This window comes from Colobus angolensis, unplaced genomic scaffold, assembly GCF_000951035.1.
Source record: "Colobus angolensis palliatus isolate OR3802 unplaced genomic scaffold, Cang.pa_1.0 Scaffold43, whole genome shotgun sequence".
NCBI classification, from domain to species: Eukaryota; Metazoa; Chordata; class Mammalia; order Primates; family Cercopithecidae; genus Colobus; species Colobus angolensis.
Genome location: NW_012117710.1, coordinates 4,633,224 through 4,656,177, shown reverse-complemented (window position 1 = coordinate 4,656,177; position 22,954 = coordinate 4,633,224). Strand labels below are relative to the sequence as shown.

General features: G+C 54.2%; 1 protein-coding gene across 1 annotated transcript in view; it reads right to left on the bottom strand.

Moving 5' to 3' along the window:
- Positions 1-22,954, bottom strand: part of SDK1 (sidekick cell adhesion molecule 1) — a gene marked incomplete at its 3' end in the record, with an annotated part of 662,329 nt that overhangs the window by 47,740 nt on the left and 591,635 nt on the right. The window contains exons 39-41 of the mRNA XM_011957004.1: positions 12,405-12,520; positions 10,100-10,286; positions 7,822-7,959 (exon numbers count right to left, since the gene is read on the bottom strand). Coding sequence (XP_011812394.1) covers positions 7,822-7,959; positions 10,100-10,286; positions 12,405-12,520 — 441 coding nt within the window. The remainder of the gene's footprint in view (positions 1-7,821; positions 7,960-10,099; positions 10,287-12,404; positions 12,521-22,954) is intronic.

The window sequence follows — 22,954 nt, the reverse complement described above, 5'->3', positions numbered from 1 at the left end:
TTGTGGGTGGCGTGATGCTCCAGGTGGCGTGATGCTCCAGGTGGTGTGACACTCTGGGTGGCCTGGTGCTCCAGGTGGTGTGATGTTGTGGGTGGTGTGATGCTCCAGGTGGTGTGACGCTCTGGGTGGTGTGGTGCTCCAGGTGGCCTGGTGCTCTGGACAATGTGATGCCTCAGGGGTTCCAGGAGTGTTCCCTAGGTGACGGGGACGGCCCTGGGCTCTGCCCAGCACACAGGATGAGCCATGACTGTGTTCCCAGTGGACTGACTAGAGGAGCTGCTACTACTGGGTAAATGCTGTGCCCTCTACTTCCCTTGGGCTGACCGGTCAGTGCCCGGCCAGGAGTTTGCAGATGTCTGCCCCAGGCACAGCCCTGGTTCTGGGAGAGGAGGCATGGAAAGAGGTCAGACAACCCCACAGAGCCCCTACCAGGTGAGATCACTGTTTACTTTGTAACTATCTTTACCACATTTTAAAATATTTTGTCCTCACAATATACTTCAAGTAGGTAGCAATTCACACACACACACACACACAAATATAAACATATGGATCATTTCGCGGCAGTCTTTATGAGAGAACCACCACGACCACAGCAAGTGAATATAATTCCAGCCCAGATCAAGGACGCCTGATGTTTCACTGCGTTTGCAACCGTTTCTCTGGGACACGCACAGACTCCAGGAGCATGTAAAATATTGGAAGTCATAGGGACGTCCAGTTACTGCTTTTGTGCTTCCCCGTGGGGAATCCTGATGCAACAGTGAAGGGGTGAGGGTCCGGATTTGTCAGAGTCCCCCATGCAGGCACAGCTGTCTCCTGGGGACCTCCGGGAGGAGCAGACAGGAGTGCCGCCCCTCCGGGTGAGAGCGGGAGCAGCAGCCGTGGGACGAGGCCGGTCCGGGTGTGGAGGTGCAGGGCAGTGGGGGCTGCACAGTGTGACCTCCACGGGGTGCACGAAGCTGCTCTGCTTTTTCCTAGTTATTGCTTTCTGTTCAACCACCCTGCCCTTGGCCACACCTCATCGTGTGGCGTTGTGGCCCTTTTCAGGCTATCCCGGCTTCCTCCCACATTCAACAGAGAGTTCACTTCCTCCCTTCTCCAGCCCCAGCAGGCCAAGGAGCTCACAAACGCCTGCAGGCAGAGCAGCCGCCAGGATGAGTGCTTCCTGAACCACCGTCCTGCCAAGGCTGACTGTGAAATCTGCAGAGTCAGCTGGGAGGAAGAGAGAATGCAGGAACGGGGATGGGAGTGAGTCTGAAGCCCACTGCTTGCTCCCTGTGTGAGGCTGGACAGGGCATGTGGTCCCTGCGGAGTCCTCAGTTTCTTCCTCTGGTCTGAGGTTGGCGGCGCTTACCTCATAGGACCACGGTGAGGAGTGGGGCGTAGGGAGGATGAGTGGGAGTGCCCAGCCGAGAGTCAGGACCCCAACTCTGACTGTTGTCTAAGAACGCACAACAGGTGCTCCGTGATCAGCATGGACTCCTCACTCGCTGTACCTCTCATGCACCAAACCACTCCAGAACCGAGTGGCTCAAAACCACCACCACCAAACCAGCTCCCGGTCCCACGGGGCAGTCCTTTGACCGGACTGGCCAGCACTGGACTCAGCGTGTGTCTGCGGTCACACAGTGAGTCTCACTGGGGGTTGGCTGGCCCAGGTGGCCCCTCTCTCATGCTGGGCCATGGGTGGCTGTCACCCCAGAGGCCAGCCCAGGCGTGTTCACATGGTGGCTGGGTTCCAAGGGCAGCAGGAGGACCAGGGTGCCTCCCAGGTGCAGACGCTTTTGAATCCGCTTGCCTCATGACAGCTGTTGTCCCGCTGGCTAAAGCCAGTCCCATAGCCCGGTGCAGAGTCGGTGTGGGGGGACTCCGCCCACAGGCCCGGACTCAGGAGAAGCGAGCAATGGGCCCCTCCACCTCTGCCCCCTCTACCTTCATCACCCACCAATTGGGAATCTTCATCAGAGGCCACTCCTCCGGCCCCCAGATGAGAGAGAGGCCAACTCAGTGAGTCTGATCTGCCATCCTCTCTTGGTCCACATTCTTCTTTTGGCGTGTGTGGCTGTGGGATGTGGCTCGCTGGACAGGCCTGGGATTACTGTCTTGGTGAGCCAGGGTTCTGGCCAATACCATCGGGGGAGGCAGGCGAGTGCCAGGGTCCCGAGGTTCTGCTGGCGTTCATGGTGAGCAGGGCCTTCCCCAGGCAGCCATGAGGTCCACCTGGGTGGCGCCGAGGGGGACAGGGTTGCTGAGTCCTGCCCGAGGGAGAAGCCAGGAGGGGTCTGGAACCTACAGCCACACTTAGGCTCATCCCGGCTGGAGTCAGACCACGGCTGATGGTGCCTGCAGCCTGATGGTGTTGGGGCAGGAAAGACCACGGTGGGGGCCCCATGGCTTAGTCAGAGCCAGGTGTCTTGTCTAGAGACAGCTGTACAGGGCCGTTGGGTGGGGGCTGGACGCCTCATGTCACCAGCACCACTGGGCAGCCCATACCTGGATCCGCCGCTTGACTGATGTGAAGGAATCAGAAGTCTGGAACGTGCCCAAGCCCCCAACAAGCCCAAACGTGGGGGGTCTGCACGGCTTGTTCTTCCTGACACCCGGGGAGGTCTGATGAAGCTGTTTCTGCTGAGATCCTGGCCGCCCCTCATCCTGCAGAGCCAAGGAGGGAGCCCCGAAGCAGGACAGCGCTGATCCCCTCTCACTCTAATCTCTGAGCACATTGCATTGGTTACAAAGCCAGGAAAATCCAGGCTGAAGGAATCAGCCCTTCGCAACAGACAAAAGAGACAAGGCTGGTGACGGACGGTCTTGTTATTTGTGAAAAGAGGTGAAAATGGGTGTGACTAAAGTGACTCCACCTGTTGTCATCCAGGGGCGTGACAGGCCCCATACTCGGCCGTACAGCCAATGATCTGTCTAGAATATAAAATGCTTTAGTGACTCCTCCTCATGCCCCATCTCTGAAGTTCACCTTCACGTTTACTTTCAGACACACAAGTGCTCCAGACGCTTTCTAACCCACCATGGAGCAGTTTAGGCCTTGGCTCTGGACTCAGAACACCTGGGTTCAAATCCCAACCCTCTTCATCATTTTCGAAACGCAGGCTTTGGGCAAATGTCTCTGTGGCTCGGAGCCCAATCTCTTTGTCTGCAGGAGGAGAAGAAAAGCTGCAGCCACAATGTAGAGCTGTTTGAGGATCTGGAGATAGCGGATATTAAGTACTTAGCACAGTGCCTGATGGGAGCTCAACCAACATCACATGTCGCTGTGATTATACCCGGGGGGTGCCTGGGTATAGCGAGAACACAGAATGCCTGTGTGAGCGGGACGTCTAAAAATCTTCCGAATGCTTTCAGTTTCCCAGTGAGGCAAACACTGTCATGAAACGAACAAGAAACGGCAACATTGGAAACGTAAGGGAAGCCAGGTGTGTCAGGTCTTGTCTCTGGGAGACTGGGCTGGGAGGAAGGTTTGGTAGGAGCCGAGAAGCAATTCTAGGGCAGTGAAAGTACAGAGAGAGGGGCACCCAACACATCGAGGCCCCTGTGAGAGGAGGGAACCCAAGACATCGAGGCCCCTGTGAGAGGAGGGGAACCAACGCATCGAGGCCCCTGTGAGAGGAGGGGAACCAACGCATCGAGGCCCCTGTGAGAGAAGAGACCCAACGCATGGAGGCCCCTGTGAGAGGAGGGGAACCAACACATTGAGGCCCCTGTGAGGAGGGGACACAATACATCGAGGCCCCTGTGAGAGGAGGGGACACAATACATCGAGGCCCCTGTGAGAGGAGGGGACACAATATATTGAGGCCCCAGTGAGAGGAGGGGACCCAAGACATCAAGGCCCCTGTGAGAGGAAGGGAACCAACACATTGACGCCCCTGTGAGGAGGGGACACAATACATTGAGGCCCCTGTGAGAGGAGGGGAACCAACGCATCGAGGCTCCTGTGAGAGGAGGGGAACCAACGCATCGAGGCCCCTGTGAGAGGAGGGGAATCAACACATTGAGGCCCCTGTGAGGAGGGGACACAATACATCGAGGCCCCTGTGAGAGGAGGGGACACAATACATCGAGGCCCCTGTGAGAGGAAGGGACACAATATATTGAGGCCCCAGTGAGAGGAGGGGACCCAAGACAGCAAGGCCCCTGTGAGAGGAAGGGAACTAACACATTGACGCCCCTGTGAGGAGGGGACACAAAACATCGAGGCCCCTGTGAGAGGAGGGGAACCAACGCATCGAGGCCCCTGTGCGGTACTTCCGACTGGGTAATGACCCATGGAATGGCCTTGCCTGGAATGAAATACTTTTTTTTTTTTTGAGACAGAATCTCACTCTGTCACCAGGCTGGAGTGCAGTGGCGCGATCTCAGCTCACTGCAGCCTCCACCTCCTGGGTTCAAGCCATTCTTCTGCCTCAGCCTCCCGAGTAACTGGGACTACAGGCGCATGCCACCATGCCCAGCTAATTTTTATTTTTCTTTTTCCTTTTTCTTTTTTTTTTTTTTTTTTGAGCTGGAGTCTCGCTCTGTTGCCCAGGCTGGAGTGCAGTGGTGCGATCTCGGTTCACTGCAACCTCCACCTCCCAAGATTAAGCAATTCTTTGCCTCGGCCTCTGGAGTAGCTGGGATTATAGGTGCATGCCACCCACCATGTCCGCCTAATTTTTTGTATTTTTAGTAGAGACGCGGTTTCACCATCTTGGTCAGGCTGGTCTGGAACTCCTGACCTCGTGATCCACTCGCCTCGGCCTCCCAAAGTGCTGGGATTACAGGCGTGAGCCACTGCACCCGGCCAGTTTTTGTATTTTTAGTAGAGACAAGGCTTCACCATGTTGGTGGGGATGGTCTCGATCTCTTGACCTCGTGATCTGCCCACCTCGGCCTCCCAAAGTGCTGGGATTACAGGTGTGAGCCACCACGCCCGGTCCATGAAGTACTTTCTCACAAGACTAAGAGTAGCAGCCCAGGAGAGAAGCCCAGAGGCACACACCATGGAGTTTCCAGAGAGATTCTGCAAACCATTAACACAGAAGACTAGGGAGCAGAACCAGTTACTTATTTGAAGAAGAGTGGGAAAACCTGAGCTGTCTTTGATTAGGAAGGACTCATAGGTTAATCAGAACTGTGATGCTTTCACTATCATTTCTAATTTGAATGGTTCTCGTTGGTTATGACCCTTGAAAAGGCATTTGTAACACAGGCTCATGGAACCTGTGTGTATCTCCAAAATTCTGTTTCTCCCTGCACGACAAGTGAGAGCAATGGGCATGCCTGCTTCTGGGCCTCTGCTGTGGGACCTCGAAGGCAGTCTCGTCCAGGCCCCCTGGCTCCCAGGCAGGAGCTGGGTTTCTCGGAAGGTCACGACAGATCCTGGTCGCCCTTGAAGCTACCACACTAAATCCATGTCCCTCCCGTGCCCCTCTCTGCCGGTTCAAAAACCACGCCCACATCTCACCTGTACTGTTATTTACCAGAGTCCATGGATTGTCTAAGGCGTGATTTTTTTTCTTTCTTCCTTCCTTCCTTCCTTCCTTCCTTCTTTCTTCTTTCTTTCTTTCCTTCCTGTACTGTTATTTACCAGAGTCCATGGATTGTCTAAGGTGTGATTTTTTCTTTCTTTCTTCCTTCCTTCCTTCCTTCCTTCTTTCTTCTTTCTTTCTTTCCTTCCTGTACTGTTATTTACCAGAGTCCATGGATTGTCTAAGGCGTGATTTTTTCTTTCTTTCTTCCTTCCTTCCTTCCTTCCTTCCTTCTTTCTTCTTTCTTTCTTTCCTTCTTTCCTTCCTTCCTTCCTTCTTTCCTTCTTTCTTTCTCTTTCCTTCCTTCCTTCCTTCCTTCCTCCCTCCCTCCCTTCCTCCCTCCCTCCCTCCCTCCCTTCCTTCCTTTCTTTCTTTCTTCTTTCCTCGGATTTTCACGTCTCTGATTTGGGATGCAGCTCAGAATTGATGATACAAAAGTACTGGGCCCTAGTTTATTGGGAGCATTTTTTCTTTCTGAGCACTTCATAAAATAACGATGAATCTTACAGGGAACGGCATCTGAGATTCGGTGAAATAAAAATCTAGTGCTTAAATTTTCTTCATCAAATCAACTCCCTGTTTCATCTAAATGTGCTTATTTTAAAAGGAAACTTTTATCACTGCTTTAAACGGAGCGCCGATATTCTTTGATGTGCTGCTTGTATTTTTTCCTCGCAGACATTAAATAATCTATAATTTTTACAGTCTGTCTGTGTATATTACAGGGGGAAACTTGCCCCTGGGCCGTAAGGCAGAGACAGATGGACTTGTAGTTCACCCCAGTGTGGTGAGAAAGAAGCGCCTCCCAGACCAGAATCTTTGGTGGACACATTGGTGTCTAGATGGCAGGAGAGAGGGACACAGAAGGCACTGGAATAATACCAGGGTGCGCACTGACCCAGCAGGTACAGAGCAACGGCCATGTGCACAGCAGGGCAGAGCCACCTGCCCGCAATCCCCATTCCTCCGCTTCACAGCCAATATCCCACCAGCTCCACCTTCAACACACGCCCCTGATCTGATCCCTCCTCCCCTGCCCCTGCACCGTTCCCCTTCTCGCCGCTCTCCTGTAGGATGATGCTACAGCCCCGGCCGGCCTCCTCACTCCCTGGTCTACAGAATCTCTGCCACCCATTCTCCTCTGAGCCACCTGCATTCCACCTTCCGTTGTCACCTGTCACTCATTGTCAAGCCCCTGCCATTGCCTCTCTCAAACTCTTCTGTGTTGGAAACACCTTCCCTGCTCTTCTCTGGAGGCTGTTTCTGGCTGATTTACGAAGTGTGGAGATGATCGATAGCTTCTTTCCCTCGTGGCACTGAGACGGGGGATTCGGCCTGAGGGATCCCTGTCTTGGGGAGGTCCGGTCCTCCTGCTTCACTCTCCGGTGGGATACGCCATAGCCCCACGTGCTGTGGCCTGCAGTGTCTGCAACCCACTCACCAAGCTCCAGCCACTGGCACCACCCGAGCTCTGCCCACCGTGGGCCCCTGGATTGGCGGATCCTCCCGTTGGAAGATCTTCCCTGGGATTCTTGTGTGTCTGGCCCCTTGTCACTCCGGTCTCTTCCCTAAGCCTCTCGTGTTAACCCTCCTCTCTTTCCTTCAGAGCATTGATCATGCTCAGGCTGTTGTTTGCTGGTTTAATTACCTGTGTGTTACCTCTGCCCTGGACGCAGGAAAGCCAGGGTCCTGATAAACAAGCCAGTCAAGATCCTGGCTTTCCCAGGTCCTTCGATTCCAGCATCTGGAGCAGGTCTTGGCTTTTCCAGCATCTAGAACGGGAGCTTCATAGATGTCCGCTGAGGGGACGAATGAGCGAGGGGAGCCCCAGGACACTGTCTAAGACACGGGGATGTCAGCATCCCTCCTAGGATGCTGAGGGTAGCCAAAGGCCCGTGTTGTGGGGCGTGGCTTCAAGCGGAACCTTGGGTGGTCTCAGTCAGCGACCACAGGACAAACATCCCGGGAGGAACAGGAGAGGAATGTCTTGGGTGTGACAGAGACAGGGTCAAGAGCGTACATGACACGGCTCCATCGGGAGAGTGCCATTCTGGTCTCAGAGCACAGAGGTCTGGTCTTGGCTCAGCTTTTCCTCACAGGTCTCTGCTGGTGAGTCCCTGCTCTCCACGGACTCAGCTCTGGCCCCTTCCAGCTCAGATTCCAAAATCCCCCACTTCCGGCGCCAGAAGGCTCCTGGCACGCAGAGGTGGTCAGGCGCGGCTCAGTGTGTAAACTGTGGAGGGCTGGGTGCTGGCGTGGCCCACGGTCCCATCTCCCCAACCCCAGGTCTTACCTTGCACAGGGGCCAAGGGCTCGTACACCACCCGATAGCCCTGCAGGATGCCATTGGCTGCTGCAGGCTCGCCCCAGGAGACGTTGAGCGTCGTGGAGGTTATTTCTGAGAACGCCAGAAAGCTGGGGACCCCAGGGGCTGGGAGAATAGAACACAAAGTGACTTTTACGGAGGCTCCTTTATAGATCATATACATACATGTCTGTGCCTCCGTATAGAATAAAAAATATTATTAGATGTTATTTTCAACTCAGTAAAAGCCTAAATGCCACAAAATGAAAAGATTTATTGATCACCTCAGAACTTCCGAGGATCAATCAGAAACGCAGACCCTCCCGAGAAGCACAGAGAAAATGACAGTGTTTAAACACAAAGGGGCTTGAGAGACAAAACGGCAGAGGCATAAAAATGAAGAATAGGTGGAAACAGAAAATGAAACGCAGACAGCTTCAATTTCTAGCAACTGCTGGAGGATTCCAGAGGCTCTAGTCCTACTCTTTGCGGGAGAGACGGAGCTCTGTGAGGGATGAGGCTTCTCTTGACCCCTCCTCTCCTCTCCCTCAGAGGCCTGGGGGTTTTGGAGGACGCCCCCTGCTCCTGCACCTGAAATCGCCCATGAGACTCTCCCAGGTCTGAGTGTCCCCCTGGATCTGGAGGAGGGAGGGGGCTGGTGGAAACACCTCGCGCTACAGAAGGTCAGGTGTGGCCGGGCATGGCGGCTCCCGCCTGGAATCCCAGCACTTTGGGAGGCCGAGGTGGGAGGATCACGAGGTCAGGAGATCGAGACCATCCTGGCTAACACGGTGAAACCCCGTCTCTACCAAAGATACAAAAAATTAGCCGGGTGTGGTGGTGGGTGCCTGTAGTCCCAGATACTTGGGAGGCTGAGGCAGGAGAATGGCGTGAACCCGGGAGGCGGAGCTTGCAGTGAGCCAAGATCGCACCACTGCACTCCAGCCTGGGTGACAGAGTGAGACTCTGTTTCAACAAAGAAAGAGAGAGAGAGAGAGAGAGAAAGAAAGAAAAAAAGAAGGTCAGGTGTGTGGCCAGGGTGATGTGGAGCCTGCTGGCAGCTCCCCCTCTGCCTGGGCGCCATGTAAGGTGGGCATGTACCAGGGCTGCCCCTACCAGACAGCCTAGATGGGGACCTACTCTCCTCGCCCCAGCGCCCCTCGCTGCTCAGAAGTGCCTGTGAAGTGGCACCCACCCTGCTCCCTCTCTGCCCTCCCTCCAGTCTCTGGATCCTGTGGTTATGACCAGCCAGGCCGGCAGTGCTCAACGTGGCCCTGCCCCCATCTCTGCCCACAGGTCTGCCCGCCTCCTTCCAGCTCAGATGCGGGCACTGGATGAAGCCAAATGAAGTGGTCCTTGCAACCTGGTTGTGGTCAGCACGTGGGAGTATGATGCCGAGGGGCCCTGATTCCTGGAGTCCTTTGTCTGTGGGTCGGCTGAGCCCACGGGATGTCGGAAGACCCTGAGCCCTACGTCTCTGCCCATGACTCCCAGACCTCACTCTCCTGGTCTCTCAGACTTCCAGAATTCTACAGAGGGCCTTGGAGAGCTCCCTAGAGCCCAAGGCCAAGCAGCTTCAAAGCATCCTTCAGCCTGCTAGGAAACTGAGATGTGCTGGAAGAGGGGTCTGCTGAGAACAGGTGCTGCGCCCTGTGCGTGGAGATGAGGCCAGAGCAGCGCGGCGCCTGTCCGAGCCCTCGGGACTACCCTGCGGCATGCACATAGTGAGCAGTCTCCAGGGGTGGTCTGTGGCCCTGAGACGCAGGGGAATGCCCGTCGATGTGGCCAGTCTCCAGGGGTGGTCTGTGGCCCTGAGAGCCAGGGGAACACTCGTCGCTGTGGCCTGGCTTTGCTGCCCAAGGAGATCCCCCACCCCAGGGATCTGGACACGTTATCAGGCAACCCTGATGAGAAGTTCCATTCCCTGGAGGAACTGGAATGGATGCTGTCAGTTATGAACGAGGACCTCACTGCAGACTCAAAGCCCTTCCTCCCCTCTGAATCTCCAGGGCTCTGGAAAAAAACATGCATTGCTCCAACCCACCTAACATTTATTTAGTGCCACTGTGTAACCAGTCTGAGGCCAGGCACAGGGAGAACAAATGAGCCAAACCCAGTCCTGCCCACCCAGAAACTCCCAGCTACACAAAAGGTGTTGCTTTCTGCCTAGGTGGGCCAGGAACCACTGTGTGAGGGGACCTGAGCTGGCGCTCTCAAAACACGTGTCCAAGGAGGCCTGCCCAAAGGAAACCCGCCTTCCTCCTACCGGCCTGGTGGGTGCGCCCCTGCCGGGGGTCACTCCTGGGCCCATCTCCGGCGGCGTTGAAGGCTGATATGCTGACCAGGTACTCGGTATGGCTGGTCAGGTTCTTCAGCCTCACCACGGGCTCGGGGAGGAACAGGACCTTCATTTTCTCCGTGTCGTTCTGGCTGTCTGCCTCCCAGTAGTAAATCTGTTAGGAAGAGCAAGACGTTGGGGTGGCCCCTGGGGAAGCCTTCCAGGAAGGGAGGCCACTGAGTGTAAGGTCAGAGTGAGGGGGTGAGCTGAGTTCTGGGGCGAGCTGTGCCTGGGTGGGAAGGTGGACAGGCTCCCTCGCGGAGGAGTCAGGGAGAAGCTGAGGCTACTGTGCACTGACGGGGACCCCTGGCTGCTAATACTGTTTGGGAGATGATGTTTAGCATCTTCCTGATGCTCATCTAGGGTATGAGCACTGCCTCATGAAACAAAGCGCTGCTGAAGATGAGGTCTGAGGATGGAAGGGAAGCTTCCTTTCGGCTGCCGATGGCGTGCCCTTCCTTGCAGACCTAGCTCTGTCGGTGTTTTGATTTTTGGCCTCTCCCTGTCCCCCATCTTCTGGAGAGAAGGGAAGCCATCCCGTGTCCACCCCATGCTCTGAGCTATGGAGAGAACAAAGCCCCCAACTCCTACGACGTGTTCCCACATTTTGTTCAGAGCCGACATCTAAGTTTTCCTCAATATGGCAACATACTTTGGAGATTAAAGCAATCAAAAATAACAGGCAGGAGAACCATGTTGGGCTCAGGGCTGCTGGGAAGGCCTCATTCCTCTGGGGTGCCATTTCCTCTTGTCTAGCTTTTATGTGCTTGTAGTTGAACTTGATGCCCAAACACACAGGTTTAAAGAGGTTGCCAGAATTGCTTCCCTAGACAGCTGGCCGGAAACCACCGCTGCCTCCGGCCAGTGCCAGCTAGGCTGCCTAAAGACACCACCAATCAGAAGACCGACCTTGGCTCTGTGGGTCTAAACCAGGGCCAGGCTGTTAGAGCCGCTTGCCCATGTGAAAAGGCAGCACGGAGGCTTCGGGGCGGCAGCCTGGAGCGCCCCGGAGCTGGCACGCCTGCCTTGCACACCTGCCTGCCTCGCTCCTGCTGGGCAGGCCCTGGCAGACGAGCATCACTCATTTCCACCTGCAGGATGCAGCGGGCTTCTACTCACTGAACTGACTGTCTAAGATCTTCTGCTTGCCCAGGCTTTGCTGACTTGAGATCAATATCCAAGTTCAATGTCTTTATCATAAAGGAAATTAGAAAACATATTTTGGACATACATAAATAGCGCCATGCCTCCAAGCTCATGGGGTTCTCCATTAGCTCATTCATCACTGAAACAGCCCTGCCATGGAGGAAGGTATTAATTTTCATAACACACCTGCAAAAATCATCTTTAAATGGACATTTAATTGGTCCCATAGTCATTAGGGGAGGCTAGCCCCCAGAATCTGATGACTGATCGACTTGGGCCCTGGCAGAACAGGCAGGGGAATTTATTCCGGAGAAGGATGGGGGCGTTTTCATGGCACAGACCCGGGATGCCTACGGGCCCTGCACTCTCCAAGAAGGCCAGGCCTCAGGGATGGGATGCCACTAGGCGCTTCCTGCCCCCTGGATAATCCAGCCCCACATAACGATTCCTCATTTGAAGCTCTCTTGGTACAGCCTGCTGCCTTTCTTTCTCCCCATCTCTAGACACTCCAGTGATTATGGGCTTCCCACGTGTTAGTGTGGCGGTTCTCAAAGCAGAGTTCCCAGGGACCTCACATCTGGGACCTTGTGAGGAATGCGACTGGCGGGCCCCACCCTGGACCGACCAAATCAAGGGACTCGCTCAGTGTCCAACTGTGACCCAAGGACATGTCTGGGATGGGGAACCTGGTCTCTTCCAGGCGCCCCGTGTTCTTTTATTGTCAGCTAGTGTACTGGGGGCTCCAGAATGTGCCCAGGAAATAGAAGGGCTCCCCAGCCACGCCATGCGCCCCGAGTGGGGAGAAGCTGCTGGATGAACAAGGGCCCCCAACCTGGGTTGTTTTGTGGTGGGCACAGCCAGCCGCACAGTGAGCCTACCCCTGCCCCCGCCCCCATGATGCCTTCCACCCACAATCAGCTGTGACCACAGCTAAGAGGCCAGGTTCAGCCAAGCTCCGATGCTTGGGCCCCAGCTCTCCAGGTGGAGCGCCTGCGGGGTCTGCTGCTGGCAACGCAGTGGGCGGGACCACGTGAACCAGGCGTGCGCCAGTGAGCCGGGGGGAGGCAGCCGCACGAGAGAGCCTTGCCTTGTAGCCTTGGATGTTCCCATTCTGGCTCTCCGGGGGCGGTGGGTCCCACGTGACCTCCAGCTGGCTGGCCGTGAGCGGGGTCACCTGCACGTTCTGCGGAGCCATGGCCGGGGCTGAGGAAAGAGCAACATGGAGAGAAGCTGAGATGTTTATTCAGAGCCGGCCCGGACCCTCCCCCACACGCCCACGGGGCTCACGCATGCCCTAATTCCGCTGGGAACCACGTGAGAGATTCTGCCCTGGGCCACCACCCTGGCTTGGGAGGCCTTGGACAGTTATGTCCTGGGATCCATGGCTCTGTGTCCCTCCCAAGAGCGCTCAGCCCTTTTCTGCCAGGAAAGACCGCAAATCCTTCTTCCCATACGATGTTCTTAAATGCATACAATAAAATAGATAGAATTGCACAGAAAAATGATTATACCGAGATACAGTTAGCAGAGTATTTGAAACCAAAGGTACGGGATCGTAATCCACGTGCTTCTTGGTTAATACCTGACCAGGCTTAGGGGCTGGTCTGATGGCTGCTGTGAGATCAAAGCATTGGTGGGTGAGGATGTTAACTTGAGGTCCCAGCAATGCCTGGGACGTGACAGGGTCACCGTGGCTCTGTCGGCGAGGGAGTCACAGGACTCCTGACTGTTGTGGTTTTTGTCACTGATATTCCTGATTGAGATTAGAGAAAAGATAGCTGTGTTGCCATGACAGGTTCAGGCATCCCTGGCTATGAAGACCCCATCTAGATGAAGCTCGTCCAGACACACAGAGTTGTCCCTACAAGAGGGACAGGGAGACCCAATGTCTGAGAACATGGCTGCACCTTGCTCTCTGAGGCTAGCTCTGGCTTCAAATTCTGAGGATCCAGTCTTCATCTCCAGTCCCCTTGCTCCCCCTGGGGAGGAGCTCACTGGCGTATTGTCTGTGTCTGCAGGGCTACATGGTGCATGCAAACCAAAGGACACATGAGGATGGTGTGGCCGCACCTCTGCACACCGCCATTAGAGGTGTGGCCACGCCTCCGCACCTCACCACACTGCCATTAGAGGCGTGGCTGCACCTCTGCACCTCACCACACAGTCATAGGGAATTGGGAGCACATGCCTACATTCCAGAACGTCTCCGTCCTGTCTGCCCCGTGCCAGCTTCACACCACCTTTGAATTCCATGCTGCGCACTTCCTCTTGACAGCCTATTCTCCGCTACTCCCTCCTCCCACTGGGGCTCTCCCAGCTGTCCATGAGCTGGGCCCTGGGGAGCTCCAGGGCAGCTGTGCCGGGGGCCCGGCTCCTGCAGAGGCCAGCCGAGCACTCCCCTCCGCCTGCAGCCGGGGCTGGGGCTGCGGCCCAGGAGTGTAGCCTTTTGACCAAGTCTTTTTACGGACCATTGATGGAGACGATAAAACAGTCGTGTCCGAGGGAGACGGTCCAGCACCCGGCTCTCTGGAGAGGCCTTCTTGGGAGAGACTGACCTCAGGACTCGCCCCTTCCCCATCACCCCCTCCCCACTTTCTGCTCTCTCCCCCCAGTGCAGAATAAAATAGTAATTAACACCCACGCAGCCTGACACCAACTATTTATTTTGTTCTAACTGTGTGGTTTCCATATTATCACTGCCCACCCTGCCGTTAATGGAAATGTTAATAGCTCACACCAGGTTGTTGTGACAGACGCTCAGCCTCATTATCAGAAATTCTTATTTACCGCTCCATTAAACAACAGAATCACACAAAAAAACAATTCAATCAAAACTAACTGGAGGAATTTTAACAGCCACATTAATAATCCAAAACATAAATAAAGTTAATGTCTTCTGCATGTTTGCCATCGGCAACTCCATTGCAAAATTACTGTTGTACAATTAAAATGTGAAAGGCAAAATTGAGCGCGGCCATTACCTGGTAGTCGGTGAGACATCGCCCCCCCACCTCCCCATGACACCCCCAAGGTTTCTTTCCAAAGATGGCCAAACTCAGCACGCCCAGGACAGCTCTGGACTTGGATATCTGCCTGCAGGAACCGGTGGAATCTGTGAGCTCCAGGTGAACCCCCAGAAATCAGGGGCCTGCATGCCCCTTTCTCTGGGGTGAACACGAACTGGGCAAAGGCCCCTGGCCCTGTCTCAGGCAGCTGAGCCGCACTGCTGTGCGCACCAGCAATGCTGCACCAAGGCGCTTCTGGACCGTAAAATTACTGCAGGCAACAAAGCATTTTTTGTTGACACCAGCAGGGAAGAGAGAAACATATGTCAACACTGAGCAAAGCACGTTGGTTTGGAGACTTATTTTTTGGCTCCTGAAAGCCGCTGGGTCTCCACCCTGACAGGAGAACCTGACTTTCAGGAAGGCCCTGCTATTGACAAGCCCCGATGCAACTCTCATTCTTGGCAAAGCGTGTGCGGTCTGGGAGCCACGGAGCATCTGATTGTCATTCGCTTTTTATTTTCCCACCTTAGTGTTTGCAGTGTAAGGATGACATACATACCAGCTTGGAAGCTTTAAAAAAAAATACAGGAAATTTTTAAAAAGCATTTTAGACTGGCAGTTGCCGGCATCTGCTGATGTAGATGGCCTGCAACCAGCATTTAAAGGGTAAGGTGCAAAGCTGGGGGTTTCTCTGGGGTCTCATGCTCAGGCCATGAGGCCATCATGGAGCTGAGTGACTCGGGTCCTTGCTGTGATGGGTCCTGTACCCTTGCCAGGGGGCCTCTGCAGCCTTGGAGAGGGATCTTGCTGAGGCAATGAGAGATAAGCTTTCAGGACTTCTAGAGGGCCCCTCACCTGACAGCCATCGTGGAATTCCTGACATTTCTGAAATGTTCTGGAATTCTGGCTGATTGCTTGGATGGCCTTGCCTGGTTGGGTGCTGGGGGCTGAGCCGGGCTATGGCATGGTTCTCCCGGGGTCTCCTGTCTCTGTGGGAAGGGGTGGGCTGGAGGCTACAGCCAAGCCCCAAGCAGCAGCAAGGACAGCGTTCTGTCGCCTCACCCAGCCTCCCTGGGCTCGCTGTCCCTAAGTGGCCAGTGAGCTTCAGCTGGAACAAAAGCAGCCGCTGGGACACAGTGGCTGCCCTGACTTAGTCTTAATTTGCTGGTGGGTGGTGAGCACCAGCAGCTCATGGTTCTAACTCCATGTCCCACCAGACCCAAGGCGCGAACCTGAGCCCTGCACGGCAGGCCTGGGCTGCAGCCCCCTCACCTCAGGGTTTAGGAACCTCTGCCAAAGGTAAGGCAGCTGGACAGGCACTGGTGTGGCACAAACCTCAGGAGAAAAAACAAACGGTTCTACATGGCACTTGGTGGAGCAATGGAGGCCTCAGAGAGTGAGGGAAAGTTTTCAGAGCTGTAGGAATTAACTCTGCAGGGAGAAGGATGCTCATTCATTCAGCCTGCGCCAACTCATTCAAAACATTTCACCGGCCACCAGGTGGAAGGGCATCCATCTGATCTGGGGACAGTGACATGGCCCCGTGACTGGTGGTCGCTCCAACTGAGGGAGGACTGCATTTGTTCCCCTCTCGCCCCACATGACCAAATGATTCACTTTCTGGAGAGTCACATGGCCTGCAACCTTCTCTTCCAGCAGCCCTGAGGCTGGCAGTCACACAGGGGCTTCTCCCCCAGCCAAAGTCTTGGGACGAAAACGGCAGGTAGCAGAAGAGCCGATGCCGGCACTCGGAGGGCGGCAGCGGGAGGGACCAGCACCACTGGCAGGACCAGCCCTTGAGGCTTGGAGGTTGTTTGTTATCTCAGCCTAATGCTGCCAAAATCTTCCTGAATATGAATCAGGGTCTAGGCCTGGGGCTGAGGGATAGGTGGGCACCAGATGTGAAAGACAAGTTTCACCAGAGAAGGACACATGCATCACAATCATCACGGTGCCGGGCGGAGGGTGAGGACAGGGTCAGGGGCCCAGAGAGCATGCCCAACTGGGGGTGTGGGTATTTCCTGGAAAGCAGAACATCTGGCTGATCCTTAAACAACAGGGAAGATTTGAGACATGACAGTGGGTCAGGGAGCAAGGGCACTGCTGACTGTAGAGATGGAAGGAGAAAGAGTAGACGGGTGGGAGCACGGGGTGTGGCGTTCACTTAACACGGTGTTACGTTCATATCAGACGGGTGGTCATCCTACTGCTAGAGCCACCCTGTGCCATGCTGGGCGTCTACTGTTGCCAGAACCACCCTGTGCCATGCTGGGCGTCTGCTGTTGCCAAAGCTACTCTGTGCCATGCTGGGCGTCTGCTGCTGCCAAAGCTACTCTGTGCCATGCTGGGTGTCTGCTGTCACTAGAGCCACCCTATGCCATGCCAGGTGCCTCCTGTCACTGAAGCCGCCCTGTGCCACCCCAGGCACCTGCTGTGGCTAGAGCAGTATTGGACCAGGATAGACCATGCTAGATTTCTACTTTTAGTTTCTGTGGCCCATTGATTGACTGTTTGGGTAAAGCCAGGTTTTAATGGATAATCTGAGAATCAATGTTAATGTTTTAATATAATGAAATAATTGTTTCTTTATATGATTTTTAAAAAATTGTATATTCCTCAGTTTGCTTTAATGACATCAACATTTTCCTGGTGAGATTCTCTTTCTGATTTCCTGTGGAACTACGGGAAACAGAATTCTCTGATCTAATTTACCTTCTCAGCAAATCTTGCCGGCAATCTGCTCCCCTGAGCAGGGGGACCTGGAGACAGGCTCTGGGTCTGGGTGATTCTGCAGCTCGGGAGCCCTGCTCGATGAAGCAGGAGGTTTAAAGGGATTACCCTGCTTCTACTCAGGTGGGGACAAGTGAGAGTTGGAGACAGAGAGCAATGACTCAAGGCAGAAGTGCAAGGAAGCCAGGGGGCAACCCAGGAAACGCAGAACCCTGTGTCTGGGCAAGCGCAGAGCCCCAGGAACAAAGGACATGGTGCCCGGTGCACCCCAGCCAGCTGAGTAGCTATCTGCCGTGCCCACCAGGAGCTTCAAGTCCCTACATGAGCTGAGGGACATAAGGGCTTTATTGCAATGATTCAACTCTGCCTTCCTATGGCAAAAGCAGCCTCCAACAATCTGTAATGCATGAGTATGGCACTGTTCCAATAAAACTTTGTTTACAAGAACAAGTAATGGGCTGGATTTGGCCCAAGCTGTTTGCAGCTCACTGCAGCTGTCTGCAGATGCACCTCCTGGTACTCACGCCCTTGGGAATCTCCTTCCCTTGAATGTGGGCTGAATACGTGGCTTGCTTCTAAGGAGTAGAATGTGCCACTGCTGTGGCTCAGAAATAAGAGCCTGTGCCTTCTCCCCTGCTCACCCACTCCTGCACTCTGGCCAGCCCATGCTAATGAAGCCAGCTGCCATGTTGTGAGAGGCCCCATGGAGAGGCCTTTCATAGCAAGGAACTCAAGTCCTACAGTCCACAAAGAATGGAATCCCACTAGCAACTGCATGCGTGAGCCTGGAAATGCATCCTTCCCCGGTTGAACTTTCAGACAAGACCACAGGCCTGGTTGACACTGTGCCAGAAGACCCTGAGGCAGAGGACCTACCGAAGTTGTGCCCAGATTTCTGGCCCGCAGAAACCAAGGTAGGAGATGTGTGTTATTTTAGGTTGCTATGCTGGGATCATTTGTTATGTGGTAACAGATGACTGACACATCCCAGCTGTAGCTCCAGCTCTTCTAGGAAGGTGCCAGCCTCAGCCCAGCCTCTGCACATACTGAGGGCTCCAAGACTGGCTGGAGTTTGGTGCAGCCCTTGCCATGAATGTTGGATTTCATGGTGTGGGTGTGCAGGTGATAACCCATGGTCAGGGTCCGCATGTCTTTACACACAGCCAGACCCGGCTCAGGGTGGGGCACTACAGGTACGCAGAGGAAATCTAAGAGATGCTTCTGGCCTTATTTTGTGGGGCGGGGGGATGGAGTCTTGCTCTGTCACAGAGGCTGGAGTGCAATGGCACAGTCTCAGCTCACTGCAACCTCCGCCTCCCGGGTGCAAGCTATTCTCCTGCCTCAGCCTCCTGAGTAGCTGGGATTACAGGCGCCTGCCACCACACCTGGCTAGTTTTTGTATTTTTAGTGGAGATGGGGTTTTTATTGGCAGGTGAGTCAATGCAGATGACAGAATTCTAGAACTGTGCATGGGTTAATTTGAATGGTTCTGAGTACAGATGCCTCAAGAACACAGACGAGGAGGAGTTGCTGTGTGCTCTAAGTTCCAACTAAGCACAGGGATATGGGGAGAGAAAGGCAGGGCACTCCAGGTGAGGGGCTGAGAGCAGCACAGGTGTGGCGGCTGGGGCACGGAACACTCTCCTTCCACAGCCCCGGGGGATGGCCTTAGTCTGCTCTGCTCTGACATGGCAGCTGCAATCCTAACAAACTGAGTGACTTTAAAGATGGTGTTTTAAAAAGCAGTTGTTTCCATAGGAAAAGGAAGTTGAGGCCAGAGAGCTTCAGACTCATGATAACAAACATATTTGTCCTAGAGATATTTCCATTTTAAAGGTTAGCTCTGAACCCTCAATACTACTAGACAACTCTGGCATTTGATTTTTGTCCAGTAATGATTTTTGCTTCCCATCACCAGGGAATAGTGCGTCCACCTTCTTATCAGCTCAATAGCCATCATCTCCCACTGTTATGATAAACAAAGGTAAGAGCCACTCCAGCCAACCGGCTCTGCGGCTTGCAGATTGTGTTTGCTCCCTGGCCCGTAGAGGGAGGCCCCCTCACAGGAAGATCCGGGTCCTCACAGATCATGACGGCAGCACAACCACAGCCCCTAACTCATCAGTTGCATTATATGCAGTTTGTACTCGCAAAATTCAACCTGTTGGAGAAAGATTTTATTCTCCTTTTAGAAAACTGAGGGCCGGTACGCTGGCTCACACCTGTAATCCCAGCACTTTGGGAGGCTGAGGAGGGTGGATCACCTGAACTCAGGAGTTCGAGACCAGCCCGGCCAACATGGTGGAACCCCATCACTAGTTAAAACACAAAAATTAGCCGGGCGTGGCAGTGCATGCCTGTAATTTCAGCTACTCTGGAGGCTGAGGCAGGAGAATGGCGGGAACCAGGGAGGCAGAGGTTGCCGTGAGCCAAGATCGTGCCACTGCACTCCAGCCTGGGCAACAGAGCAAGACTCTGGCAAAACAAAACAAAACAAAACAACAACAACAACAACAAAAACAAAAAACTGAGGCTTCAAGGGGTTAAGTCACAGACCTCAGAATGAGCTGGATCTAAACTTGGATCCGCCTAACTCTAAGATCCAGGCTGCTTCTCTAAGGTGGGAGTTGCACAACTTTAGGTAAAGGCCCAGATAGTAAGGATGTTAAGCTTTGAGGGATGAAAGGGCTTTGTTGCAACGATTCAACTCCACCTTCTATGGCAAAAGCAGCCTCCAACAACATGCATGGGTGTGGCAGTGTTCCAATAAAACTTTATTTACAAGAACACGTCATGGGCTAGACTTGGCCCCTGAGTTGTTTGCAGATCCTGCTCTGAGGCAGAGGAAGGAAGTACGGGAGGGCTGGGACAAGAGCAGAGGCCATGATCCGGAGATAGTGACTGTGAGCTGGTATGTCAAATGCAAACAGCCTGGGGACAGAATTCAAGGCACCTGGCTCAGGTGTTCCAGCCAACACCCTTGCAACCTTGTCTCCATCCTTTAACCCCAGGGCTGTCAGGAGTGCCATGGGAACTGGCAGCAGGCTGCGGCCACTCCGGGAACCCTGTGAGGGGCAAGTGAGGGGTGTGTGTGATGGGTTTGGGCCGCTAGCAGAAGGTGGCGCTTCTGTGACACCCTGCAGGTAACGGTAACAGGAGCTACAGGACGTTTCCGCAGAGGCAGGAGATATGACATGAGAGGCCCTGCGGGGCAAGTGAGGCGGGAAGGAGGGCACAGGCTGGCTTCACGCCCTCAGGGCCCACGTCCTGAAGCCCTCTGTCTCAGTGCTGATTTGATTCCACAGGGCCTCGCTGCCTTAGATGCAGTGGTCAGGCCTGTGCGTCCTGGTCCCACCAATCAGCTGAGCGTTCCTGGAGGACCCTCTGAAACCATTCGCACTTTGCCTTTTCTCACCTGAGAAATGAGAGTAACCTTTAAGTCCTGCCTCTGCCTGCGTGTGGCAAGCGCCTGTCGTCTATGACAAAGCAGAGACCACTGCAGGCAGCCGGTGGGGGTCTCCCTGAGATTCTTACAGTCCTCCCACATCCGAAGGCCAGGAGCGCCTGTGCCAGAAACCAGGTGATCTCTGGTCCTCGAGGGGAAGGCCAAAGGAACACTGTTTACAAGACCCAGGAGCAAACGGGGGTGGGAGAAACAGGCCAGGACAGCAAAGAGCTGCAGGACAAGCAGACCAACTCAGGAAAGCGAGCCCGACGCCAACACCAGGCACTCCGCTCCCCTGTACACCATCGCAGAAGCTGCGGATGGGGTTTTATGGCCTCACACGAACCCAGTCCGGCTGGCTATTAGGCCTTGACCGCGAAGCATCCATTCTTTTTCTCCTTGCGGGAGAATGTTTTCAAATAATTTTTCTTTTTTTTTTTTTTCCTGAGATGGGGTCTCGCTCTGTCTCCCAGACTGGAGTGCAGTGGCATGATCACAGCTCACTGCAGCCTCCACCTTCTGGGCTCAGGTGATCCTCCCACCTCAGCCTCCCAAGTAGCTGGAACTAAAGTCACGCATCAGCATACCCATCTAATTGTTTCTTTTTTTTTTTTCTTTCCAGAGATGAGGTCTTGCTACTTTGCTCAGGCTGGTCTCAAATCCCGAGCTCAAGCTATCCTCCCACCTCAGCCTCCCAAAGTGCTGGGATTACAGGCATGAGCCACCATGGCTGGTCCCGAGAACTCAACGAGGGCAAGTACCACCAGTCTCTGTCCTGGCCAGCCTGGGTCTCCTTGCTGCTCTAACCCCAAGCAGGAGAGGAGGCCCAGGTTTCATATTTCCCCGTGTGATCCACACAGCGGATCATTGGAGGCCACTCCCATTATTTCTGTTTCATAAGATGAAAAGTTAAACAGCATGCTCCAACAAGAAGCAAGGCTGGAGTTCAAGTCTAGATGGTCTCATTCCAGAGCCTGACTTTCCTAGCTATGGCCTTAGCATCTCTGGCCTTGTCCTAGAGTCAGGGGAAGGAGACAGGCAGCCCTTGTTAGCCAAGAGGCAACATCCATCTGATAAATTTTCTTTGAACACTTCTCCACTAGGTACCGTGAGAAGCACTGGCTCATGAGGGAGGATCTGTGTGTCTGCGATGGCATCAGCCACTTGTCCTCATGTGGTGCATAGTCTAGAGCGGGCCACGGGCAGGTCATCGGGCAATTCCAGCTCAGGGTGGGCTGTGTGCTGGAGATGTGCCCAGAGCACTGTGGGGGTGCGCAGCAGGGCTCCCCCAGGCAGTGCCTGGGCCGAGGAGGGCCCTCCTGACCAGGAGCATCCAGGCAGAGACTTGAAGAGTGGACAGGAGAGTTACAGCACAGAGAACAAGGGGCAGGGAGGGGCCAGCAGCTGAGGTGGAGGGGGCCGCGTGTTCAAAGGCCCAGGAGAGATGGCACAGCACGTCTGGGGGACTGAATGCCTTTAGAGATCAGAGGTTTCTCTGGGAAGGTTTGAAAGCAGACAGTGAGACAGTCAAAGCTGTACATGAGAGAGATGACTCTGGCTGTAGCTAGGGAGTGCACAGGGTGTGGGGACCCAGCCTGGAGGAGCTTTTGCAAGGACACAGGCTGCAGAGGGCGGTCTGAGCGAGGGTGGAGCTGCAACAGGGAGAAGAGTGGCAGAGGCGGGCCTGGAATCCACCAGTCGCAGTGACCAGGGAACCAAGCAAGCCGAGGCCTTGAGGGGTTAAGTCACATCTCCCATAATGGGCTAGATTCGAACCTGAATCTGCCTTGCTTGAAGGTCCACGCTGCTTATCTAGGCTGGGAATTAACGATACTTTCAGTAAAGGTCCAGATAGTAAGGGTGGTAAGCTTTGAGGGACTAAAGGGCTTTACTGTAGCTATTCAACTCTGCTTTCCTAGGGCAAAAGCAGCCTCTGACAATATGTAATGTCTGGGTGTGGTGGAGAGACTTGGGCTGAGGCTGGAGTTTCTGTCATGGATTTTGGGGTGGGTGGAGGCACCCTTCCCAGGGCACATGTGAGCAGGCTTCTTGCCACCATGGCTGCTGCTGCTGAGAGGCTGGGGAGGAACAGTGATGGCTGTTGAAAGAGTTGAAAGTGTGGAAAAACAGACACAAGCTCTTAACATGTGAGTGGCTGACCTGCAAGTTAAGGTACATGCACAGTCTTGCCAGGTGTCTCCTGTTAAAATGAGGGCACTGACTGAAAAACAATGGGACTCTGGAACTTGGAATGGGGATGTGTGGGAGGACCCTGATGAAGCTGAGGGCACTGAGCTTGTAAACTCTGATGAGACTTTTTTGCCAGAAGAAACAGCTTCCCCATCCCCAGTAGTGGCAACATCCCAGCCTATTGCTGGACCTTGTGATCATGTAAGTTAATATTTAATAAACTCCCCTTTATATACATATATTTATATAAAAATATTTCATATA